This window comes from Bombina bombina, chromosome 1, assembly GCF_027579735.1.
Source record: "Bombina bombina isolate aBomBom1 chromosome 1, aBomBom1.pri, whole genome shotgun sequence".
NCBI classification, from domain to species: Eukaryota; Metazoa; Chordata; class Amphibia; order Anura; family Bombinatoridae; genus Bombina; species Bombina bombina.
Window position 1 is genome coordinate 1,455,201,321 of NC_069499.1, and position 25,553 is coordinate 1,455,226,873.

At 41.9% G+C, this 25,553-nt stretch overlaps 1 protein-coding gene across 1 annotated transcript in view; it reads right to left on the reverse strand.

Annotated features, from left to right (window-relative positions):
* Positions 1-738: 738 nt before the first annotated feature.
* The window catches only part of MRPL12 (mitochondrial ribosomal protein L12), a 103,264-nt gene continuing 78,449 nt past the window's right edge, over positions 739-25,553 (reverse strand). Inside the window, exons 3-5 of the mRNA XM_053705966.1 lie at positions 3,696-3,773; positions 3,474-3,611; positions 739-1,380 (exon numbers count right to left, since the gene is read on the reverse strand). Of these exons, the coding sequence (XP_053561941.1) occupies positions 1,264-1,380; positions 3,474-3,611; positions 3,696-3,773 (333 nt within the window). The 3' untranslated portion in view covers positions 739-1,263. The remainder of the gene's footprint in view (positions 1,381-3,473; positions 3,612-3,695; positions 3,774-25,553) is intronic.

Genomic DNA, 25,553 nt, shown 5'->3' on the forward strand with positions numbered 1-25,553 from the left:
CTCCTCACTTTTCTTTGGTCAGACTACAGTTTTATACTGATCGCATAAAATATTAAGTGTGGGCATACATGAATATGATTGGCTACAGTAGCAGATACACACAGGTGCAGGACAGTAATACTTATTCTTGGGTGAGATGGGAGTGTATATATATATATATATATAAACAAATAGGCTGTTCCAGTATATATATTACTCATTTCTATCTACTAAATGATCAATCTCTGATCTGTAACTGTCCCTGTTTACAGTCTAAATAGAAGTAAATATTGCTTCATGCTAAAAATAAGAGAGATACCAGTATTATGTTATTGCTAACGTTAATACTTCGAGCCTCAAGACCTATCCAACCGCAGTTCACAAACTGGATTTTTAAGGCCTGCAGGGCACAAATATAGATTTGATGTTGCATCCTTACCTGTTAAGGCCTGAGGTGCTGCATAACCTGAAGGTCAATTAAAAAACATGTTTAAAAACCCTTGTGAACCAGTTTTTCTGGCAACACTCATTAACAAGAGAAGCTAAACTTTATAGGGTATAGGTAATGGAAAAACAACCAACATGCAGAAAAAAAGGAGTGAAGTGTAGAATGCATTATAGTAACTGAAAACAGCACAAATAATAGCAAGTCTGGCACGCACACACAGGAAACAGTACGGGGCAAGTACGCAGTTACAGTAGAGCAGTTGTGTCCTGGAGAAAATGTGAAATTGGAAAGGAGAGAACTAGCAAAAGGTAAACAGAACAAAACTAGATTTAATAAAAAATAGCAAATTCACACAAAGATCTGACACTCATTATTTAGTGGAAGTGCCAGAACAGAATTTACTGAGCATGGAACTTAAGGTATCTTCCTAAAACCTTGTGTGAGCACTAATCTGTCCCAGCTCAGCAATAACCTGTGTGTAGAGTACAGGGGGGGGGGCAGATATGATTAGGAGCGAGAGATGAGAGAGAACAATCTCTGTGTGAGAGTTTAATGTATAAAACAAGATTAGATAATAGAACATTAAGCAGCAGACGATAAACCAGATGACGTGCTTCAGAGGCCAAAGTCCAGAAAAGGGGAGGAGGTCAAAGCACCCCAACCCAGACCCTGTACGATACATGGTGGGTGCACATCTGTGCTGCTAATGAGGTATAAGCTTTCCTGCCCTCCATCTCTCAAGAGCTGACGGCAGCATCTGAAGGTTCTTCAGAGCTCAAATGTACAAGGGGCGACCACAAACAGTGACCTTGTGGAATTGTCAGAGTCCAGGAGTTTTATTCAAGAACAACTTTCCCCCCAGCAGCTTCCAGAGCAGCCTTCATCTTCTCAGCCTCCTCCTTGGCAACATTTGCTTTAATCTCCTGGGGCAGTGACTCTACCAACTTCTTGGCCTGCCAAACAAAAAATAAATGTGACAATGGTAGAAATACGTCTAACACCTCAGGGAGAAACAACAAGTTGGACTGTACAATAGCTGCTGATACTGCCCCTTAATGTGCCAGTATTTTGTCAGTTATCAGCCTATGTCCCATGTTTTCCCCTCTCATGCATTAGTCTTACACCTTAAAAAGGGACATTCCAGCCAAAATTGGAATCCACATGGACTGAATTAATTTCAGCTTTGAAAAGAAGCATTTTTGTAACACACATGTAATAGCAAAAATGCTTCAAATAAAAGCTATAGTCGTTTGAAAAGTGTATTTAAGTATGCACCGTGCACCAGCATTGTAAACACAACACTTGCTCACAGAGCCTAAGGTGTCTGTACCATCTGGTAACGACTCAATTACTGACATAATACAAGCCATACTAGGCTGTGAGAAGCTGCAGTATTTAAAATGCTGGTGCACTGAAAATATCTAGCTATGCTTTACATGCGCAAGAGAAATTTTAACACTCAGAGATAACGTTTACTAGAAGCATCTTTGCCAATACATGTATATTGCAAAAATATTTTTGTTCAGATGCAATTTATCTGTGGGCATTTAAATTTTGACCGTAATGTCCCTTTAAGTCTGAGTCTTTTCACCATATAGATGCAAGATTCTAAGAATTATATATAACATTTGCCTGGCATAAAGTCACAGAGAACAAGGCAATAATATAGTACGCTTTAGGTTGCGCTTCACTACAGAAGCATTTTGCATTGCCTTTGGAAGTGCCCCCCCAGTTACTGTAGCACGTGGCTGAAGACTGTTACCATGGAACATTCATCCAAGTTCTCACACTACTCCACCCATATGGCTTATTCATGCAGCTGATGGCTGAATGTAATAGGATAATTTGGTGCACTTCTCTGAAAATTGATCAGGTTTACAAACATTGTTCAACTGAACTTTGTTTACATAAAAATATAAATTTTATTCTTTTGTTAATGGGACGTGAATTTGAGTAAAATTGTATTATGCATTACAATGTAATCTATTCATACTAACTAATTTATTACTTTTTTTAGATTTTCACAAGAAAAGCAAAGTGAAATAATTTTTTTTACATTGTATTTATGTTTATTTAAAAACAAACAGGAAAAAAAAAATACTTAAGCATTTATATACTATAGAAAAAGTACACTCAAGCATCAAAATGCATTTGTAAATTAATATAGGTGTACATTTTGGATTTATACTGTACATCTATATCCGCAAAATATATTATTTGGTGAAGTAATTAAATATGGATTATGAAACAGATCAATTCATTGGATGTTAAGTTCATCTATAATGGGATGCTGCTACTGAGGCAATTTTGAGGTAAAATATCTTCCTTTATTAGATATAGACATGCTCACGTGACATTTTCTAGTCAGCTTTTTACAAATATGCTGCATCAAAAGATGTAGCATATCCCTTTAAGTAATGGAAAAAAAAAGTGTGACACTGGTTTAAATGTTGCTAAGTACACTACAAATTGAGGTTTACACTATGATCCAGGTCATATTTTTTGTTGCAAATTTATAGTTAAAAATACTATGTAATAAATGGATAATACGCCAAGTTAATTTTAGGTTGTAATATAGCAATTTTGTAGATTCAATGTTGCTATTTATATTTTAACGGGTTTGTATTTGGTTCGACAATATTCAATGCAGTTTTGTATTTTGCATGACCTGCCCCCTGTCCCTTAAACTTTTATACTATTTTACTGTAAATAGTCATTTCTTATTGGTTTTAAAGGGGGGTTAAAAGATGAGCAGCATAGTGATGATGTCATCTAGGAGTAAGTGGCGAGTTAGGTTGTGAAACTCATAAGATGTATTGTAGAACTCCTCAGATTATATTCACTATTTTTTTTAATGTTTATCTAATAAAGCTTGATTTTAAGACATCCATTTGAGTGTGGAAACCTTTTTCTGATTTTCATATAATATTTTGTGTCAGCAGACATCCTCCTCCTATTACACCAAGCTCTCTGCATTGGCACAGCCTCATCACCTACTGCGTGGGTGGTGTCCTCCTTCACATCTTAAAAGCCAAAACCCTCTCACCTGCACCAGATTCAGACCCGACACACAGTTCTTCACTTCCTTTATTAGTTTGACTTTGTCCACAGCATTAAATTCTGTCAGTTTCACTGTGAAGTGACTTTTCTCTTTTTTCACTGGAGCATCATCTTCTTCTGCAGCCTAGGAAGATTTCAAAGAAAAAACAGGACTTGACATTTACTAAAAAGGTGACAGTCGCTTTAGCTCACCCCTCTTTATATTTACCTGAGGTGATGCAACTGCTGCTCCTGGTATAGCTGCACCCATTGGCATCAACCCAACCTCTGGAATCTTCAAAGTTTTCTTTAAAAAAATAAAAATATAAATAAAATGTAAGGCACTGGAAGAATTAAAGGACATTAGAAAGAGAAAATACTGTAACCCAAGATATGTTTATTTTGCTTATGTGCGTGCGCCAGCTGCTGCACTGATTTAAACTATGATATTTCATCTTGCAGTATCATGAACTCTTCCATCAACACAAAGCAAGAATGTAGTAGGTGCAATTGTGTGAATGCCCTTAGCCTATGAGGCCCACATAACCAGGACGGGACTAACAGGAACGGACAAAACATAATATTTTAATAAATATTGTTTAGCTATGTATAGTGCAATATATGTTTATTATTTACTTTGCCCCTATTTCATGTAACTAAGTTCTGAATATTGCAGCTTTTCTAATTCTCAAACAAGAAAAAATGTACACGGGAGACTCCTCAAGGCTAACTGTGCTACATACCTTTAAATAATTTCCTTTAAAAAATAAATATATAACTGCTAAACAATATACTTTATACTTAATTACCAACTAACTGTGTTGTCTGCAGACTCAAACTCAATTGGTACCTCCAAATCACACAAGTGGTGGGTGGAGTTTAGCTATTGAAAAACAATTGCAACAGACAAAATTTTAAAGGGACAGTACACTGTAAAATTGTTTTTCCATAAATGTATTTTAAATGACTTGTTATATCAACTGCAGAGTATAAAATATTTGAGAAATTGCATTTTCGGGTTTGTGTATCTGAAGTAGCTGGTTTTGTGCTTTGAAACCACAGCCTATTACAATGGGTTGAGCTTCAGGTAATATCAGATCTCATTATGTTATCACTTTCATATAAACAGACTTGCTTCCTTATCTTATATTTGTCTGGAACACCAAAGCTCAATACATAGAGAGAACAATGGAAAAACAGAATTTATGTTTACCTGATAAATTACTTTCTCCAACGGTGTGTCCGGTCCACGGCGTCATCCTTACTTGTGGGATATTCTCCTCCCCAACAGGAAATGGCAAAGAGCCCAGCAAAGCTGGTCACATGATCCCTCCTAGGCTCCGCCTTCCCCAGTCATTCGACCGACGTAAAGGAGGAATATTTGCATAGGAGAAATCATATGATACCGTGGTGACTGTAGTTAAAGAAAATAAATTATCAGACCTGATTAAAAAACCAGGGCGGGCCGTGGACCGGACACACCGTTGGAGAAAGTATTTTATCAGGTAAACATAAATTCTGTTTTCTCCAACATAGGTGTGTCCGGTCCACGGCGTCATCCTTACTTGTGGGAACCAATACCAAAGCTTTAGGACACTGATGAAGGGAGGGAGCAAATCAGGTCACCTAGATGGAAGGCACCACGGCTTGCAAAACCTTTCTCCCAAAAATAGCCTCAGAAGAAGCAAAAGTATCAAATTTGTAAAATTTAGTAAAAGTGTGCAGTGAAGACCAAGTCGCTGCCTTACATATCTGATCAACAGAAGCCTCGTTCTTGAAGGCCCATGTGGAAGCCACAGCCCTAGTAGAATGAGCTGTGATTCTTTCAGGAGGCCGCCGTCCGGCAGTCTCGTAAGCCAATCTGATGATGCTTTTAATCCAAAAAGAGAGAGAGGTAGAAGTTGCTTTTTGACCTCTCCTTTTACCAGAATAAACAACAAACAAAGAAGATGTTTGTCTAAAATCCTTTGTAGCATCTAAATAGAATTTTAGAGCACGAACTACATCCAAATTGTGCAACAAACGTTCCTTCTTTGAAACTGGATTCGGACACAAAGAAGGCACGACTATCTCCTGGTTAATGTTTTTGTTAGAAACAACTTTCGGAAGAAAACCAGGTTTAGTACGTAAAACCACCTTATCTGCATGGAACACCAGATAAGGAGGAGAACACTGCAGAGCAGATAATTCTGAAACTCTTCTAGCAGAAGAAATTGCAACCAAAAACAAAACTTTCCAAGATAATAACTTAATATCAACGGAATGTAAGGGTTCAAACGGAACCCCCTGAAGAACTGAAAGAACTAAATTGAGACTCCAAGGAGGAGTCAAATGTTTGTAAACAGGCTTGATTCTAACCAGAGCCTGAACAAAGGCTTGAACATCTGGCACAGCTGCCAGCTTTTTGTGAAGTAACACAGACAAGGCAGAAATCTGTCCCTTCAAATAACTTGCAGATAATCCTTTCTCCAAACCTTCTTGAAGAAAGGATAGAATCTTAGGAATTTTTACCTTGTCCCAAGGGAATCCTTTAGACTCACACCAACAGATATATTTTTTCCATATTTTGTGGTAGATTTTTCTAGTTACAGGCTTTCTGGCCTGAACAAGAGTATCAATGACAGAATCTGAGAACCCTCGCTTTGATAAGATCAAGCGTTCAATCTCCAAGCAGTCAGTTGGAGTGAGACCAGATTCGGATGTTCGAACGGACCTTGAACAAGAAGGTCTCGTCTCAAAGGTAGCTTCCATGGTGGAGCCGATGACATATTCACCAGGTCTGCATACCAAGTCCTGCGTGGCCACGCAGGAGCTATCAAGATCACCGATGCCCTCTCCTGATTGATCCTGGCTACCAGCCTGGGGATGAGAGGAAACGGCGGGAATACATAAGCTAGTTTGAAGGTCCAAGGTGCTACTAGTGCATCTACTAGAGTCGCCTTGGGATCCCTGGATCTGGACCCGTAGCAAGGAACCTTGAAGTTCTGACGAGAGGCCATCAGATCCATGTCTGGAATGCCCCACAATTGAGTAATTTGGGCAAAGATTTCCGGATGGAGTTCCCACTCCCCCGGATGAAATGTCTGACGACTCAGAAAATCCGCTTTCCAATTTTCCACTCCTGGGATGTGGATTGCAGACAAGTGGCAGGAGTGAGTCTCCGCCCATTGAATGATTTTGGTCACTTCTTCCATCGCCAGGGAACTCCTTGTTCCCCCCTGATGGTTGATGTACGCAACAGTCGTCATGTTGTCTGATTGAAACCGTATGAACTTGGCCTTTGCTAGCTGAGGCCAAGCCTTGAGAGCATTGAATATCGCTCTCAGTTCCAGAATATTTATCGGGAGAAGAGATTCTTCCCGAGACCAAAGACCCTGAGCTTTCAGGGGTCCCCAGACCGCGCCCCAGCCCACCAGACTGGCGTCGGTCGTGACAATGACCCACTCTGGTCTGCGGAAGCTCATCCCCTGTGACAGGTTGTCCAGGGACAGCCACCAACGGAGTGAATCTCTGGTCCTCTGATCTACTTGTATCGTCGGAGACAAGTCTGTATAGTCCCCATTCCACTGACTGAGCATGCACAGTTGTAATGGTCTTAGATGAATTCGCGCAAAAGGAACTATGTCCATTGCCGCTACCATCAAACCTATTACTTCCATGCACTGCGCTATGGAAGGAAGAGGAACAGAATGAAGTATTTGACAAGAGTTTAGAAGTTTTGATTTTCTGGCCTCTGTCAGAAAAATCCTCATTTCTAAGGAGTCTATTATTGTTCCCAAGAAGGGAACCCTTGTTGACGGAGATAGCGAACTTTTTTCTACGTTCACTTTCCACCCGTGAGATCTGAGAAAGGCCAGGACAATGTCCGTGTGAGCCTTTGCTTGTGGAAGGGACGACGCTTGAATCAGAATGTCGTCCAAGTAAGGTACTACTGCAATGCCCCTTGGTCTTAGCACCGCTAGAAGGGACCCTAGTACCTTTGTGAAAATTCTTGGAGCAGTGGCTAATCCGAACGGAAGTGCCACAAACTGGTAATGCTTGTCCAGGAATGCGAACCTTAGGAACCGATGATGTTCCTTGTGGATAGGAATATGTAGATACGCATCCTTTAAATCCACCGTGGTCATGAATTGACCTTCCTGGATGGAAGGAAGAATTGTTCGAATGGTTTCCATTTTGAACGATGGAACCTTGAGAAACTTGTTTAGGATCTTGAGATCTAAGATTGGTCTGAATGTTCCCTCTTTTTTGGGAACTACGAACAGATTGGAGTAGAACCCCATCCCTTGTTCTCCTAATGGAACAGGATGAATCACTCCCATTTTTAACAGGTCTTCTACACAATGTAAGAATGCCTGTTTTTTTATGAGGTCTGAAGACAATTGAGACCTGTGGAACCTCCCCCTTGGGGGAAGCCCCTTGAATTCCAGAAGATAACCTTGGGAGACTATTTCTAGTGCCCAAGGATCCAGAACATCTCTTGCCCAAGCCTGAGCGAAGAGAGAGAGTCTGCCCCCCACCAGATCCGGTCCCGGATCGGGGGCCACCATCTCATGCTGTCTTGGTAGCAGTGGCAGGTTTCTTGGCCTGCTTTCCTTTGTTCCAGCCTTGCATTGGCCTCCAGGCTGGCTTGGCTTGAGAAGTATTACCCTCTTGCTTAGAGGACGTAGCACTTGGGGCTGGTCCGTTTCTGCGAAAGGGACGAAAATTAGGTTTATTTTTGGCTTTGAAAGACCTATCCTGAGGAAGGGCGTGGCCCTTGCCCCCAGTGATATCAGAGATAATCTCTTTCAAGTCAGGGCCAAACAGCGTTTTCCCCTTGAAAGGAATGTTAAGCAATTTGTTCTTGGAAGACGCATCCGCTGACCAAGATTTTAGCCAAAGCGCTCTGCGCGCCACAATAGCAAAACCAGAATTTTTCGCCGCTAACCTAGCCAATTGCAAAGTGGCGTCTAGGGTGAAAGAATTAGCCAATTTGAGAGCATGAATTCTGTCCATAATCTCCTCATAAGAAGAAGAATTACTATTGAGCGCCTTTTCTAGTTCATCGAACCAGAAACACGCTGCTGTAGTGACAGGAACAATGCATGAAATTGGTTGTAGAAGGTAACCTTGCTGAACAAACATCTTTTTAAGCAAACCCTCTAATTTTTTATCCATAGGATCTTTGAAAACACAACTATCTTCTATGGGTATAGTGGTGCGTTTGTTTAGAGTAGAAACCGCCCCCTCGACCTTGGGGACTGTCTGCCATAAGTCCTTTCTGGGGTCGACCATAGGAAACAATATCTTAAATATGGGGGGAGGGACGAAAGGTATACCGGGCCTTTCCCATTCTTTATTTACAATGTCCGCCACCCGCTTGGGTATAGGAAAAGCTTCGGGGGGCCCCGGGACCTCTAGGAACTTGTCCATTTTACATAATTTCTCTGGAATGACCAAATTCTCACAATCATCCAGAGTAGATAACACCTCCTTAAGCAGAGCGCGGAGATGTTCCAATTTAAATTTAAATGTAAACACATCAGGTTCAGCTTGTTGAGAAATTTTCCCTGAATCTGAAATTTCTCCCTCAGACAAAACCTCCCTGGCCCCCTCAGACTGGTGTAGGGGCACTTCAGAACCAATATCATCAGCGTCCTCATGCTCTTCAGTATTTTCTAAAACAGAGCAGTCGCGCTTTCGCTGATAAGTGGGCATTTTGGCTAAAATGTTTTTGATAGAATTATCCATTACAGCCGTTAATTGTTGCATAGTAAGGAGTATTGGCGCACTAGATGTACTAGGGGCCTCCTGTGTGGGCAAGACTGGTGTAGACGAAGGAGGGGATGATGCAGTACCATGCTTACTCCCCTCACTTGAGGAATCATCTTGGGCATCATTTTCTCTAAATTTTGTGTCACATAAATCACATCTATTTGAATGAGAAGGAACCTTGGCTTCCCCACATACAGAACACAGTCTATCTGGTAGTTCAGACATGTTAAACAGGCATAAACTTGATAAAGTACAAAAAACGTTTTAAAATAAAACCGTTACTGTCACTTTAAATTTTAAACTGAACACACTTTATTACTGCATATGTGAAAAAGTATGAAGGAATTGTTCAAAATTCACCAAAATTTCACCACAGTGTCTTAAAGCCTTAAAAGTATTGCACACCAAATTTGGAAGCTTTAACCCTTAAAAACCCTGTTTTTATATTTAACCCCTTTACAGTCCCTGGTATCTGCTTTGCTGAGACCCAACCAAGCCCAAAGGGGAATACGATACCAAATGACGCCTTCAGAAAGTCTTTTCTATGTATCAGAGCTCCTCACACATGCATCTGCATGTCATGCTTCCCAAAAACAAGTGCGCAATAGAGGCGCGAAAATGAGACTCTGCCTATGATTAGGGAAAGCCCCTAGAGAATAAGGTGTCCAATACAGTGCCTGCCGGTTATTTTACATAGTTCCCAAGATTAAAATAATTCCTCAAGGCTATGGAGTATAAAATATGCTTATATATAAATCGTTTTAGCCCAGAAAATGTCTACAGTCTTAAAAGCCCTTGTGAAGCCCTTTTTTCTCTTCATGTAATAAAAATGGCTTACCGGATCCCATAGGGAAAATGACAGCTTCCAGCATTACATCGTCTTGTTAGAATGTGTCATACCTCAAGCAGCAAAAGTCTGCTCACTGTTCCCCCAACTGAAGTTAATTCCTCTCAACAGTCCTGTGTGGAAACAGCCATCGATTTTAGTAACGGTTGCTAAAATCATTTTCCTCTTACAAACAGAAATCTTCATCTCTTTTCTGTTTCAGAGTAAATAGTACATACCAGCACTATTTTAAAATAACAAACTCTTGATTGAATAATAAAAACTACAGTTAAACACTAAAAAACTCTAAGCCATCTCCGTGGAGATGTTGCCTGTACAACGGCAAAGAGAATGACTGGGGAAGGCGGAGCCTAGGAGGGATCATGTGACCAGCTTTGCTGGGCTCTTTGCCATTTCCTGTTGGGGAGGAGAATATCCCACAAGTAAGGATGACGCCGTGGACCGGACACACCTATGTTGGAGAAATTATTTTATTACTTAACTATCATGCCCCCCACTGAGGGTGTAATCTCTTCTGCTGGCTGTGTTTACTTAGGCTTGTCAATAGCATATACACCAGTATCAAAACTTTCAGTATAGGTTGGGAAACCACAAGCTAAATCAGCTATTTCAAATGCTGAAATAGGAGTAAAGGAGCTACTTGCAACCAATTTAATACACTCTAGCAGGTAAAAAGGATCATTGGGAATAATTTAAAGGGGAGAAAGTTTTTGGGTGAACTGTCACTTTAATTTATTTAAAAAGGTTTAGACTTTTTTGATGTGTTTTTCTATAGTAAGACAACAGAAGTGTTTTGTAATTACAAGGTCCCTTTAAGTACTCCCCCTCCCCAGTACCATCTATTTGCAACACAAAATGTCTTTCTTTCTTTAAATTGTTTAGCTGAGCACAAGTATAAAAAAAACTGTGCAACACACATTATTTTGCTTGTGTGAGACACACACTAACATGGATGGTTTATGCTATCAGACAGAATTTACTCTTCAGAGATGCACGATTGCCAAGTTCAGGACGTGCTCTATAAATTTAACCCCTTAATGACCACAATGTACCCTGTATGTCACTGGTCGTTAAGGGTTTTTTCAGGACATAATAGCACAAGTCTAGCAAGAACACGCTATTAATGCACTCCCTCCAGCAGGCTTTGTGGAATAGAGCAGTCTCAACGCTGGTGGCAAGACCGCGCTATAAAATAATCAAGTCCCAAAAAAAGGCCAGTGACATACAGGGTACATCGCTGGTCCTTAAGGGGTTAAATAGGATACTACTACAGTACACACTGAGTAGTAAGTAAATCAACATGGAAATTAAAGGGACAGTCTAGTCAAAATTACACTTTCATGATTCTGATAGGGCATGCAATTTTAAACAACTTTCCAATGTACTTCTATTATCAAGTTCTTTGTTTTCTTGTCATCCTTTGTTGAAAAGCAAGAAGGGAAGTTTAAAAGTGTGCATGTGTCTTCAACAAAGAAAAACATGAGAACATAGCAAATTGCAAACTTTTTTAAACTTGTATTCTCTATCTGAATCATGAAAAAACATTTTGGTTTTCATGTCCCTTTAATGAAAGGGCCTGTGCTTCTAAATTTAACACTACCATGTAAAAAACACTCATGAAGTATGAATAACCACACGCACACTACTCATTAAAATAGGGGCTGATGTATGAAATGATAATCCTCAGGAAGCCAGTAAGGGACACAATAGGGTAAATTTACGAAGCTGCACTTGCATCTTTTTAGGTTATGCAGAGCAGGTTCGCATGAGTGAGCCTGTAGCCACATACTTAAAGGGACAGTAAAGTAAAAAATTTTTTTTTCATGATTTAAATAGGGCATGTAATTTTAAACAACTTTCCAATTTACTTTTATTACCAATTTTGCTTTGTTCGCTTGGTATTCTTAGTTGAAAGCTAAATCTAGGAGGTTCATGTGCTAATTTCTTAGACCTTGAAGACTGCCTCTAATTTGAAAACATTTTGACAGTTTTTCACCACTAGAGGGCATTAGTTCATGTGTTTCATATAGATAACATTGAGCTCAGGCACGTGTAGCTCCTAGGAGCCAGCACTGATTGGCTAAAAATGCAAGTCTGTCAAAAGAACTGAAATAAGGGGGCAGTTTGCAGAGGCATAGATACAAGGTAATCGCAGAAGTAAAAAGATTATTCTTCTAACCGTGTTGGTTATGCAAAATTGGGGAATGGGTAATAAAGGGATTATCTACCTTTTTAAACAACAAAAATTCTGGTGTTTACTGTCCCTTTAAGCAGCAGAAACCCTTCTGCCTCTCTGCTACCTCAGAGATGGGGAGATCAATCACAGACACATACTCGTTTGAGGTGATTGACATGCCCTAATCTTGTGCCATCGTTTGTGCAGGAGCAGCATTGTACAAGAAACCACTTGTACAATGTTACATTTCACCATGCGATGCAGCATCGCAAGTGACGTTTGCAGGCGGACAGGTTCACTACTTTGAACCTGTCCACCTGCAACGATGATCAATTCTGCCCATAGCCCTGCTAATCAATGTCACAGTCCTCTTAAGCAGTCAATGGTCTTATACTAGATCAGAGAAAAAAGTAGTTCCTATTATTTAAAACACTGCACACGCACAGATCTGTTACGGATTTAACAGTTTCTTGTGAAAAAACGCTAATCAAAACTGAATACAAAGTGAGGAACTCAAGTTGGCATAAAAACCTTATGCTTATCCCAGGCATTCTTGAATTCCCCTCAGTGTCTTAACCACCTCAAATGGAAGTTTATGCCATGAATCCACCACCTTTTCTGTGAAGTGTTTTTGCAAATTACTCCTGAACCATCTACCCTTCAGCTTGAGAGAATGACCCCTTGTGCTGGTGTTGCTATTTGTGCGACAATAACTTACAGCCTCAGCTTTATTATTAAGTCCCTTAGTATAGTTGGAAGTTTTAATCATCTCTCCTTCTCTGCTCTAAGTTACAAATATTTAGGCCATCAACTCTTTTTTGTATATTTTATTTTTTTGGCTATGTTAACACTTTAGTAGCCCTTGTTTAAACAGATTCCAGTTTATTTATACCCTTTTACTGCAAATACCTGTACCTATACAACCAAGTATTCATCTCACCTTACCTGCTGCAATACTACAGCAGATAAATTCCTTTTCTTCCTGGCAGGGAGAGTCCACGACTTCATTCCTTACTGTTGTGAAAACTATACCCAAGCTCCAGAGTACACTGAAGGAATAACGGGAGCAGACAAAAAAAAAAAAAAAAAAAAAAAAAAAAAAAGGGAGAGAAGAGTCTGCCCCCTACTCGATCATTTTCCTTATCGGGGGCCACCCCTTCATGCCGATATATTCGGCGGACTTCTTAGTCTGTGTTTGGACTTATTCCAGGACTTCCAAGTACTCTTGGGCTGCTCGGATTGGATGAGGATTGCTGTTGTGATTTGTCAGAATGAAAATTAGACATTTGCTGTCCCTTAGGCCTATTTTTCTTATCCTGCGGTAGGAAGGCACCTTTCCCTCCGGTAACCGTAGAAATAATGGAGTCCAGCCCTGGACCGAATAAAACCTTCCCTATGAAAGGAGTCTGAATTTAGAAGTCATATCTGCAGACCAAGACTTCAACCAGAGAGCCTGGCGGGCTAGGACCACAAAGCCAGAAGCCTTTGCATTCAGGCAAATAATCTGCATATTCGCGTCACAGATGGAGTTAGCAATTCTCAAAGCTTTAATTCTCTCCTGAATAACCTCGAGGGGAGTTTCCACCTCAAAGAGCTCAGACAGAGGGTCGCACCAGTAGGTAGCTGCAGCAACTGCGGCTACAGCTGCTGCCGGTTAAAACTAAAACCCAATATGTTGAAACATCTTCCTCAGAAAAGTTTCCATTTTCTTATCCATAGGCTCTAAAAGAACCACCATCCTCCAGGGGGATAGTAGTACGCTTAGCCAGCGTAGAAATAGCACCATCCACCTTAGGGATGGAGCCCCACAAATCGAATTGAGTCAGGGACCGGGAATACTTTTTTAAAAGTAGACGAGGGGGAAAGTTCCTATTCTTCTCCATTCGTTACTAATAATGTTTGCTATTTTAACTGGTACAGGAAAAGTCAGAGGGACCTTCCTATCTTCATAAACCCCGTCTAATTTAGGGATCTTAGGTTCGTCAGGGAGTTTAGCCTCTGGAACCTCTAGTGTAGACAGAACCTCCTTTATTAAAAAAACGCAGATGCTCAATTTTAAATCTAAAGGAGGGTTCCTCCGCTGAAGGAGGTTTAGAAACTGAAGTCTCCGACTCAGAACGTTCACCCTCTGAAGCTACAGAGGTTAACTCATCCTTGGATAGCTGGGACATTGTAGCTAAATCCGACAAATATTTAGATGACTCTAGGTCAGGAGAACTAAGTTTAACCTCTTACGTTTGCTAGAGGGAGGCAAGGCACTCAGGGCCACAGACACCACCGATTGTAACTGCGCGGTAAAGTCTGCAGCAAAAAAGCCCCCTCCAGATGGAGGATTAGTTGAGTCGCGGGGAACTGCATGTGGAGCGGGTAGTGTAGAAAGGGTAGCAATCTCTCAGAGGGGCTAATAGCACTATGAGTATTAGCAGGCTTGTCTCCCTTCTTAGACTTTAGAACAGTGCTTAGGCAAATAGAACAAAATTGAGCAGACGTGCAAATCACGGCCTCCTCACAATATAAACAGGAATTATTAATCAGTACAGAAGGAGCGGAACCTTCTAATGTAGTATCAGAGTCCTCCATAGCCAAGTATATATTCACAGAAGGACAGACAAAAAAAAACCAAAAAAAAAAAAACCTAAAGAAATATTAAAAAAAACAAAAAACGGCAACTTTATAATCCCAATTGCTGGGGCACTCACCACCTCCTAGACCCAGACAGTTAACAGTGAAAACGCTCTTCTTAGGAGTGATGTCTGCAGCAGGATCGTAGTAAAATGAAAAGACCACACCCGGTCACGTGGTGCGTAGGACAGGACTTCACTTGCTATGAAAACATAATTTATGCTTACCTGATAAATTCCTTTCTTCTGTAGTGTGATCAGTCCACGGGTCATCATTACTTCTGGGATATTACTCCTCCCCAACAGGAAGTGCAAGAGGATTCACCCAGCAGAGCTGCATATAGCTCCTCCCCTCTACGTCACTCCCAGTCATTCGACCAAGGACCAACGAGAAAGGAAAAGCCAAGGGTGAAGTGGTGACTGGAGTATAAATTAAAAAACATTTACCTGCCTTAAAAACAGGGCGGGCCGTGGACTGATCACACTACAGAAGAAAGGAATTTATCAGGTAAGCATAAATTATGTTTTCTTCTGTTAAGTGTGATCAGTCCACGGGTCATCATTACTTCTGGGATACCAATACCAAAGCAAAAGTACACGGATGACGGGAGGGATAGGCAGGCTCTTTATACAGAAGGAACCACTGCCTGAAGAACCTTTCTCCCAAAAATAGCCTCCGAAGAAGCAAAAGTGTCAAATTTGTAAAATTTGGAAAAAGTATGAAGCGAAGACCAAGTTGCAGCCTTGCAAATCTGTTCAACAGAGGCCTCATTCTTGAAGGCCCAAGTGGAAGCCACAGCTCTAGTAGAATGAGCTGTAATTCTTTCAGGAGGCTGCTGTCCAGCAGTCTCATAAGCTAAACGAATTATGCTACGAAGCCAAAAAGAAAGAGAGGTAGCGGAAGCTTTTTGACCTCTCCTCTGCCCAGAGTAAATGACAAACAGAGAAGACGTTTGTCGAAATTCCTTAGTTGCCTGTAAGTAAAATTTTAGAGCACGGACTACATCCAGGTTGTGCAGTAGACGTTCCTTCTTTGAAGAAGGATTTGGGCATAAAGAAGGAACAACAATCTCTTGATTGATATTCCTGTTAGTAACTACCTTAGGTAAGAACCCAGGTTTAGTACGCAGGACTACCTTATCCGAATGAAAAATCAAATAAGGAGAATCACAATGTAAGGCTGATAATTCAGAGACTCTTCGAGCCGAGGAAATAGCCATTAAAAATAGAACTTTCCAAGATAACAACTTTATATCAATGGAATGAAGGGGTTCAAACGGAACGCCCTGTAAAACATTAAGAACAAGGTTTAAACTCCATGGTGGAGCAACAGTTTTAAACACAGGCTTAATTCTGGCCAAAGCCTGACAAAAAGCCTGGACGTCAGGAACTTCTGACAGACGTTTGTGTAACAGAATGGACAGAGCTGAGATCTGTCCCTTTAATGAACTAGCAGATAAACCCTTTTCTAAACCTTCTTGTAGAAAAGACAATATCCTAGGAATCCTAACCTTACTCCAAGAGTAACCTTTGGATTCACACCAATATAGGTATTTACGCCATATCTTATGGTAAATCTTTCTGGTAACAGGTTTCCTAGCCTGTATTAAGGTATCAATAACTGACTCAGAAAATCCACGTCTTGATAAAATCAAGCGTTCAATTTCCAAGCAGTCGGCTTCAGAGAAGTTAGATTTTGATGTTTGAAGGGACCCTGTATCAGAAGGTCCTGTTTCAGAGGTAGAGACCAAGGTGGACAGGATGACATGTCCACCAGGTCTGCATACCAAGTCCTGCGTGGCCACGCAGGTGCTATTAGAATCACTGATGCTCTCTCTTGTTTGATTCTGGCAATCAATCGAGGAAGCAACGGGAAGGGTGGAAACACGTAAGCCATCCTGAAGTCCCAAGGTGCTGTCAGAGCATCTATCAGGACTGCTCCTGGATCCCTGGATCTGGACCCGTAACGAGGAAGCTTGGCATTCTGTCGAGACGCCATGAGATCTATCTCTGGTTTGCCCCAACGTCGAAGTATTTGGGCAAAGACCTCCGGATGAAGTTCCCACTCCCCCGGATGAAAAGTCTGACGACTTAAGAAATCCGCCTCCCAGTTCTCCACTCCCGGGATGTGGATTGCTGACAGGTGGCAAGAGTGAGACTCTGCCCAGCAAATTATCTTTGATACTTCCATCATAGCTAGGGAGCTTCTTGTCCCTCCCTGATGGTTGATGTAAGCTACAGTCGTGATGTTGTCCGACTGAAACCTGATGAACCCCCGAGTTGTCAACTGGGGCCAAGCCAGGAGGGCATTGAGAACTGCTCTCAATTCCAGAATGTTTATTGGCAGGAGACTCTCCTCCTGACTCCATTGTCCCTGAGCCTTCAGAGAATTCCAGACGGCACCCCAACCTAGAAGGCTGGCGTCTGTTGTTACAATTGTCCAGTCTGGTCTGCTGAATGGCATCCCCCTGGACAGATGTGGCCGAGAAAGCCACCATAGAAGAGAATTTCTGGTCTCTTGATCCAGATTCAGAGAAGGGGATAAGTCTGAGTAATCCCCATTCCACTGACTTAGCATGCACAGTTGCAGTGGTCTGAGGTGTAAGCGTGCAAAGGGTACTATGTCCATTGCCGCTACCATTAAGCCGATTACCTCCATGCATTGAGCCACTGACGGGTGTTGAATGGAATGAAGGGTGCGGCAAGCACTTTGAAGTCTTGTTAGCCTGTCCTCTGTCAGGTAAATCTTCATTTCTACAGAATCTATAAGAGTCCCCAGGAAGGGAACTCTTGTGAGTGGAACGAGTGAACTTTTCTTTTCGTTCACCTTCCATCCATGTGACCTTAGAAATGCCAGCACTAACTCTGTATGAGACTTGGCAGTTTGAAAGCTTGTATCAGAATGTCGTCTAGGTATGGAGCTACCGAGATTCCCCGCGGTCTTAATACCGCCAGAAGAGCACCCAGAACCTTTGTGAAGATTCTTGGAGCTGTAGCCAATCCGAATGGAAGAGCCACAAACTGGTAATGCCTGTCTAGGAAGGCAAACCTTAGGTACCGATAATGATCTTTGTGAATCGGTATGTGAAGGTAAGCATCTTTTAAATCTACAGTGGTCATGTATTGACCCTCTTGGATCATAGGTAAAATTGTCCGAATAGTCTCCATCTTGAACGATGGAACTCTTAGGAATTTGTTTAGGATCTTTAAGTCCAGGATTGGTCTGAAAGTTCCCTCTTTTTTGGGAACCACAAACAGATTTGAGTAAAACCCCTGTCCCTGTTCCGATCGTGGAACTGGATGGATTACTCCCATTAACAAGAGCTCTTGTACGCAGCGTAGAAACGCCTCTTTCTTTGTCTGGATTGTTGACAATCTTGACAGATGAAATCTCTCTCTTGGAGGAGAGTATTTGAAGTCCAGAAGGTATCCCTGAGATATTATCTCTAGCGCCCAGGGATCCTGAACATCTCTTGCCCAAGCCTGGGCGAAGAGAGAAAGTCTGCCCCCCACTAGATCTGATCCCGGATCGGGGGCCCTCAATTCATGCTGTTTTAGGGGCAGCAGCAGGTTTCCTAGTCTGCTTGCCCTTGTTCCAGGACTGGTTAGGTTTCCAGCCTTGTCTGTAGCGAGCAACAGCTCCTTCCTGTTTTGGTGCAGAGGAAGTTGATGCTGCTCCTGCTTTGAAATTACGAAAGGAACGAAAATTAGACTGTCTAGTCTTGGCTTTGGCTTTGTCCTGAGGCAGGGCATGGCCTTTACCTCCTGTAATGTCAGCGATAATCTCTTTCAACCCGGGCCCGAATAAGGTCTGCCCTTTGAAAGGTATATTAAGCAATTTAGACTTAGAAGTAACATCAGCTGACCAGGATTTTAGCCACAGCGCCCTGCGTGCCTGAATGGCGAATCCTGAATTCTTCGCCGTAAGTTTAGTAAGATGTACTACGGCCTCCGAAATGAATGAATTAGCTAGTTTAAGGACTCTAAGCCTGTCCGTAATGTCGTCCAGAGTAGCTGAACCAATGTTCTCTTCCAGAGACTCAATCCAGAATGCCGCTGCAGCCGTGATCGGCGCAATGCATGCAAGGGGTTGCAATATAAAACCTTGTTGAACAAACATTTTCTTAAGGTAACCCTCTAACTTTTTATCCATTGGATCTGAAAAAGCACAGCTATCCTCCACCGGGATAGTGGTACGCTTAGCTAAGGTAGAAACTGCTCCCTCCACCTTAGGGACCGTTTGCCATAAGTCCCTTGTGGTGGCGTCTATTGGAAACATTTTTCTAAATATCGGAGGGGGTGAGAACGGCACACCGGGTCTATCCCACTCCTTAGTAACAATTTCAGTAAGTCTCTTAGGTATAGGAAAAACCTCAGTACTCGTCGGTACCGCAAAATATTTATCCAACCTACACATTTTCTCTGGTATTGCAACTGTGTTACAATCATTCAGAGCCGCTAACACCTCCCCTAGTAATACACGGAGGTTTTCCAGTTTAAATTTAAAATTTGAAATATCTGAATCCAGTCTGTTTGGATCAGAACCGTCACCCACAGAATGAAGTTCTCCGTCCTCATGTTCTGCCACCTGTGACGCAGTGTCTGACATGGCCCTAATATTATCAGCGCACTCTGTTCTCACCCCAGAGTGATCACGCTTACCTCTTAGTTCTGGTAATTTAGCCAAAACCTCAGTCATAACAGTAGCCATATCCTGTAATGTGATTTGTAATGGCCGCCCAGATGTACTCGGCGCTACAATATCACGCACCTCCCTCTGAGCGGGAGATGTAGGTACTGACACGTGAGGCGAGTTAGTCGGCATAACTCTCCCCTCGTTGTTTGGTGAAATTTGTTCAATTTGTACAGATTGATTTTTATTTAAAGTAGCATCAATACAGTTAGTACATAAATTTCTATTGGGCTCCACTTTGGCATTGCAACAAATGACACAGGTATCATCCTCTGAATCAGACATGTTTAACACACTAGCAAATAAACTTGCAACTTGGAAATACAATTCAATTAGAATAATATTAAAATGTACTGTGCCTTTAAGAAGCACAGAAGATCTATGACAGTTGAAAATTAATAAATTGAAACAGTTATAGCCTCAATCCTTGTAAACAACACAACTTTAGCAAAGGTTTAATCCCATTAGCAAAGATAACAAATTCTGAAAGCAGGAAACAAATTACAGAATAAACGTTTTTTATCTCAGTCAAACTATAATTCTCACAGCTCTGCTGAGAGAAATTACCTCCCTCAAAATAAGTTTGAAGACCCCTGAGCTCTGTAGAGATGAACCGGATCATGCAGGGAATACAATGAGTTGCTGACTGAAATATTTGATGCATAGAAAAAGCGCCAAAAAACGGCCCCTCCCCCTCACACACAGCAGTGAGGGAGAACAGAAACTGTCAGAAAAACAGATTAAGCAACTGCCAAGTGGAAAAATAGTGCCCAAACATTTATTCACACAGTACCTCAGCAAATGAAAACGATTTTACATTCCAGCAAAAACGTTAAACATAATCTCTAGTTATTAAACAGCTTTATGTATTTCTTACAGTGTAATTCTAGAGAAGTACCATTCCCCAGAATACTGAAGTGTAAAGTATACATACATGACATTATATCGGTATGGCAGGATTTTCTCATCAATTCCATTGTCAGAAAATAAAAACTGCTACATACCTCTATGCAGATTCATCTGCCCGCTGTCCCCTGATCTGAAGTTTACCTCACTCCTCAGATGGCCGAGAACAGCAATATGATCTTAACTACTCCGGCTAAAATCATAGCAAAACTCTGGTAGATTCTTCTTCAAACTCTGCCAGAGAGGTAATAACACACTCCGGTGCTATTTTAAAATAACAAACTTTTGATTGAAGATATAAAACTAAGTATAATCACCATAGTCCTCTCACACATCCTATCTAGTCGTTGGGTGCAAGAGAATGACTGGGAGTGACGTAGAGGGGAGGAGCTATATGCAGCTCTGCTGGGTGAATCCTCTTGCACTTCCTGTTGGGGAGGAGTAATATCCCAGAAGTAATGATGACCCGTGGACTGATCACACTTAACAGAAGAAAAAGGCACTAAGCTATTATGAACTGTGCAACACTCAAAAAAAAAAAAAAAGTGAAACCTGTTTGTTCCAAGCTAAAAGCATGCACACACACAGTCTATGAGCCCAAAAACTCACATTAAAGCAGTTATAAATAACCCCTAGCTGTTTAAATAATCTCCCTGAAGGAGATATTAACCCTTGATCCTATCGAGGCATAAAAGGAGCCACACTGATAGAGATAGAGATATATATATATAATAAAAAACGGTCTTACCCTCCAGGATCCATGCTGAGGAACAGGCACAGCCTCTCAAGTGTGACAGTTTTGCAGTGGTGCCTCAGACATGGACTTAAGTGTGTAACAGCAAGCAGTGAAAATAGTCAACACAGATTGCTCAGGAGCTGTTAGGCGACAGTCTGGATGGGTTCACAGAAAAACTCCCTGCATCTCCAGACTAACTTTAATCAATACACTCACTGAGAGGTTGACATGATTACATGAAACTCCATGTCCTTTCTAGAAGGAAACATACCCATTACAGGACTATCCAAATCTTGACACTTCTCTGCAACCTCCTATAGTGACGAAAAGCAAAGAATGACTGGGTGATAGGGGAAGGGGGAGGGATATTTAAGTCTTTGTGGCCAGGTGTTTTATTTCCCAACAGTAAGGAATGAAGTCGTGGACTCTCCCTGCCTTATGGAAGGAAAATTACTCTTTTGTAAAAGTCATTGAACTATCCTTTAGTCTGTAATCAACCTTTGGACTTTTTGTGTGCACACACATTTTGTAAATTAACACGTAATAATTAATACGTAATTAATACATACGAATATGTGTCATATACATACATATAAAAACATAGCAGTTTCACCTACTATATTTACTGCCTTTGAAGGCAATGAACACATTCTTGGGATGCAGTATCTTTTTGCACAACCACAATGACTCTGCAAGAATCAGGCTACAGTGCAGGTGCTAAGGGATGGGCCTTGCTTTTAGAATACCTTTCACCTTATTTCCCAATTTTTGAAGATGAAGCTTGTAAGCATAGTACCTTTTCAGTAACTGTGTGTGTGTGTGTGTGTGTAATAAATATATATATAAAATAAATACATCATTTTTATAGCACAAAATGAGAGCTACACATTTCAAAAGATTGCTATAAATTCTCTATACTCTGTACCTGACATGTAATGAATTAATTCACTTAAATTGTTAGTCCAGATCTATTTGAAAAACAGAATTTATGTTTACCTGATAAATTACTTTCTCCAACGGTGTGTCCGGTCCACGGCGTCATCCTTACTTGTGGGATATTCTCTTCCCCAACAGGAAATGGCAAAGAGCCCAGCAAAGCTGGTCACATGATCCCTCCTAGGCTCCGCCTACCCCAGTCATTCGACCGACGTTAAGGAGGAATATTTGCATAGGAGAAACCATATGGTACCGTGGTGACTGTAGTTAAAGAAAATAAATTATCAGACCTGATTAAAAAAACCAGGGCGGGCCGTGGACCGGACACACCGTTGGAGAAAGTAATTTATCAGGTAAACATAAATTCTGTTTTCTCCAACATAGGTGTGTCCGGTCCACGGCGTCATCCTTACTTGTGGGAACCAATACCAAAGCTTTAGGACACGGATGAAGGGAGGGAGCAAATCAGGTCACCTAAATGGAAGGCACCACGGCTTGCAAAACCTTTCTCCCAAAAATAGCCTCAGAAGAAGCAAAAGTATCAAACTTGTAAAATTTGGTAAAAGTGTGCAGTGAAGACCAAGTCGCTGCCCTACATATCTGATCAACAGAAGCCTCGTTCTTGAAGGCCCATGTGGAAGCCACAGCCCTAGTGGAATGAGCTGTGATTCTTTCGGGAGGCTGCCGTCCGGCAGTCTCGTAAGCCAATCTGATGATGCTTTTAATCCAAAAAGAGAGAGAGGTAGAAGTTGCTTTTTGCCCTCTCCTTTTACCGGAATAAACAACAAACAAGGAAGATGTTTGTCTAAAATCCTTTGTAGCATCTAAATAGAATTTTAGAGCGCGAACAACATCCAAATTGTGCAACAAACGTTCCTTCTTTGAAACTGGTTTCGGACACAGAGAAGGTACGATAATCTCCTGGTTAATGTTTTTATTAGAAACAACTTTTGGAAGAAAACCAGGTTTAGTACGTAAAACCACCTTATCTGCATGGAACACCAGATAAGGAGGAGAACACTGCAGAGCAGATAATTCTGAAACTCTTCTAGCAGAAGAAATTGCAACTAAAAACAAAACTTTCCAAGATAATATCTTAATATCAACGGAATGCAAGGGTTCAAACGGAACCCCCTGAAGAACTGAAAGAACTAAATTGAGACTCCAAGGAGGAGTCAAAGGTTTGTAAACAGGCTTAATTCTAACCAGAGCCTGAACAAAGGCTTGAACATCTGGCACAGCGGCCAGCTTTTTGTGAAGTAACACAGACAAGGCAGAAATCTGTCCCTTCAGGGAACTTGCAGATAGTCCTTTGTCCAATCCTTCTTGAAGGAAGGATAGAATCCTAGGAATCTTAACCTTGTCCCAAGGGAATCCTTTAGATTCACACCAACAGATATATTTTTTCCAAATGTTGTGGTAAATCTTTCTAGTTACAGGCTTTCTGGCCTGAACAAGAGTATCGATAACAGAATCTGAGAACCCTCGCTTCGATAAGATCAAGCGTTCAATCTCCAAGCAGTCAGCTGGAGTGAAACCAGATTCGGATGTTCGAACGGACCCTGAACAAGAAGGTCTCGTCTCAAAGGTAGCTTCCAAGGTGGAGCCGATGACATATTCACCAGATCTGCATACCAAGTCCTGCGTGGCCACGCAGGAGCTATCAAGATCACCGACGCCCTCTCCTGATTGATCCTGGCTACCAGCCTGGGGATGAGAGGAAACGGCGGGAACACATAAGCTAGTTTGAAGGTCCAAGGTGCTACTAGTGCATCCACTAGAGCCGCCTTGGGATCCCTGGATCTGGACCCGTAGCAAGGAACTTTGAAGTTCTGACGAGAGGCCATCAGATCCATGTCTGGAATGCCCCACAGCTGAGTGACTTGGGCAAAGATTTCCGGATGGAGTTCCCACTCCCCCGGATGCAAAGTCTGACGACTCAGAAAATCCGCTTCCCAATTTTCCACTCCTGGGATGTGGATAGCAGACAGGTGGCAGGAGTGAGACTCCGCCCATAGAATGATTTTGGTCACTTCTTCCATCGCCAGGGAACTCCTTGTTCCCCCCGATGGTTGATGTACGCAACAGTTGTCATGTTGTCTGATTGAAACCGTATGAACTTGGCCCTCGCTAGCTGAGGCCAAGCCTTGAGAGCATTGAATATCGCTCTCAGTTCCAGAATATTTATCGGTAACAGAGATTCTTCCCGAGACCAAAGACCCTGAGCTTTCAGGGATCCCCAGACCGCGCCCCAGCCCATCAGACTGGCGTCGGTCGTGACAATGACCCACTCTGGTCTGCGGAATGTCATCCCTCGTGACAGGTTGTCCAGGGACAGCCACCAACGGAGTGAGTCTCTGGTCCTCCGATTTACTTGTATCTTCGGAGACAAGTCTGTATAGTCCCCATTCCACTGACTGAGCATGCACAGTTGTAATGGTCTTAGATGAATGCGCGCAAAAGGAACTATGTCCATTGCCGCTACCATCAACCCGATCACTTCCATGCACTGAGCTATGGAAGGAAGAGGAACGGAATGAAGTATCCGACAAGAGTCTAGAAGCTTTGTTTTTCTGGCCTCTGTCAGAAAAATCCTCATTTCTAAGGAGTCTATTATTGTTCCCAAGAAGGGAACCCTTGTTGACGGAGATAGAGAACTCTTTTCCACGTTCACTTTCCATCCGTGAGATCTGAGAAAGGCCAGGACAATGTCCGTGTGAGCCTTTGCTTGAGGAAGGGACGACGCTTGAATTAGAATGTCGTCCAAGTAAGGTACTACAGCAATGCCCCTTGGTCTTAGCACAGCTAGAAGGGACCCTAGTACCTTTGTGAAAATCCTTGGAGCAGTGGCTAATCCGAAAGGAAGCGCCACGAACTGGTAATGTTTGTCCAGGAATGCGAACCTCAGGAACCGATGATGTTCCTTGTGGATAGGAATATGTAGATACGCATCCTTTAAATCCACCGTGGTCATGAATTGACCTTCCTGGATGGAAGGAAGAATAGTTCGAATGGTTTCCATCTTGAACGATGGAACCTTGAGAAACTTGTTTAAGATCTTGAGATCTAAGATTGGTCTGAACGTTCCCTCTTTTTTGGGAACTATGAACAGATTGGAGTAGAACCCTATCCCTTGTTCTCTTAATGGAACAGGATGAATCACTCCCATTTTTAACAGGTCTTCTACACAATGTAAGAATGCCTGTCTTTTTATATGGTCTGAAGACAACTGAGACCTGTGGAACCTCCCCCTTGGGGGAAGTCCCTTGAATTCCAGAAGATAACCTTGGGAGACTATTTCTAGCGCCCAAGGATCCAGAACATCTCTTGCCCAAGCCTGAGCGAAGAGAGAGAGTCTGCCCCCCACCAGATCCGGTCCCGGATCGGGGGCCAACATTTCATGCTGTCTTGGTAG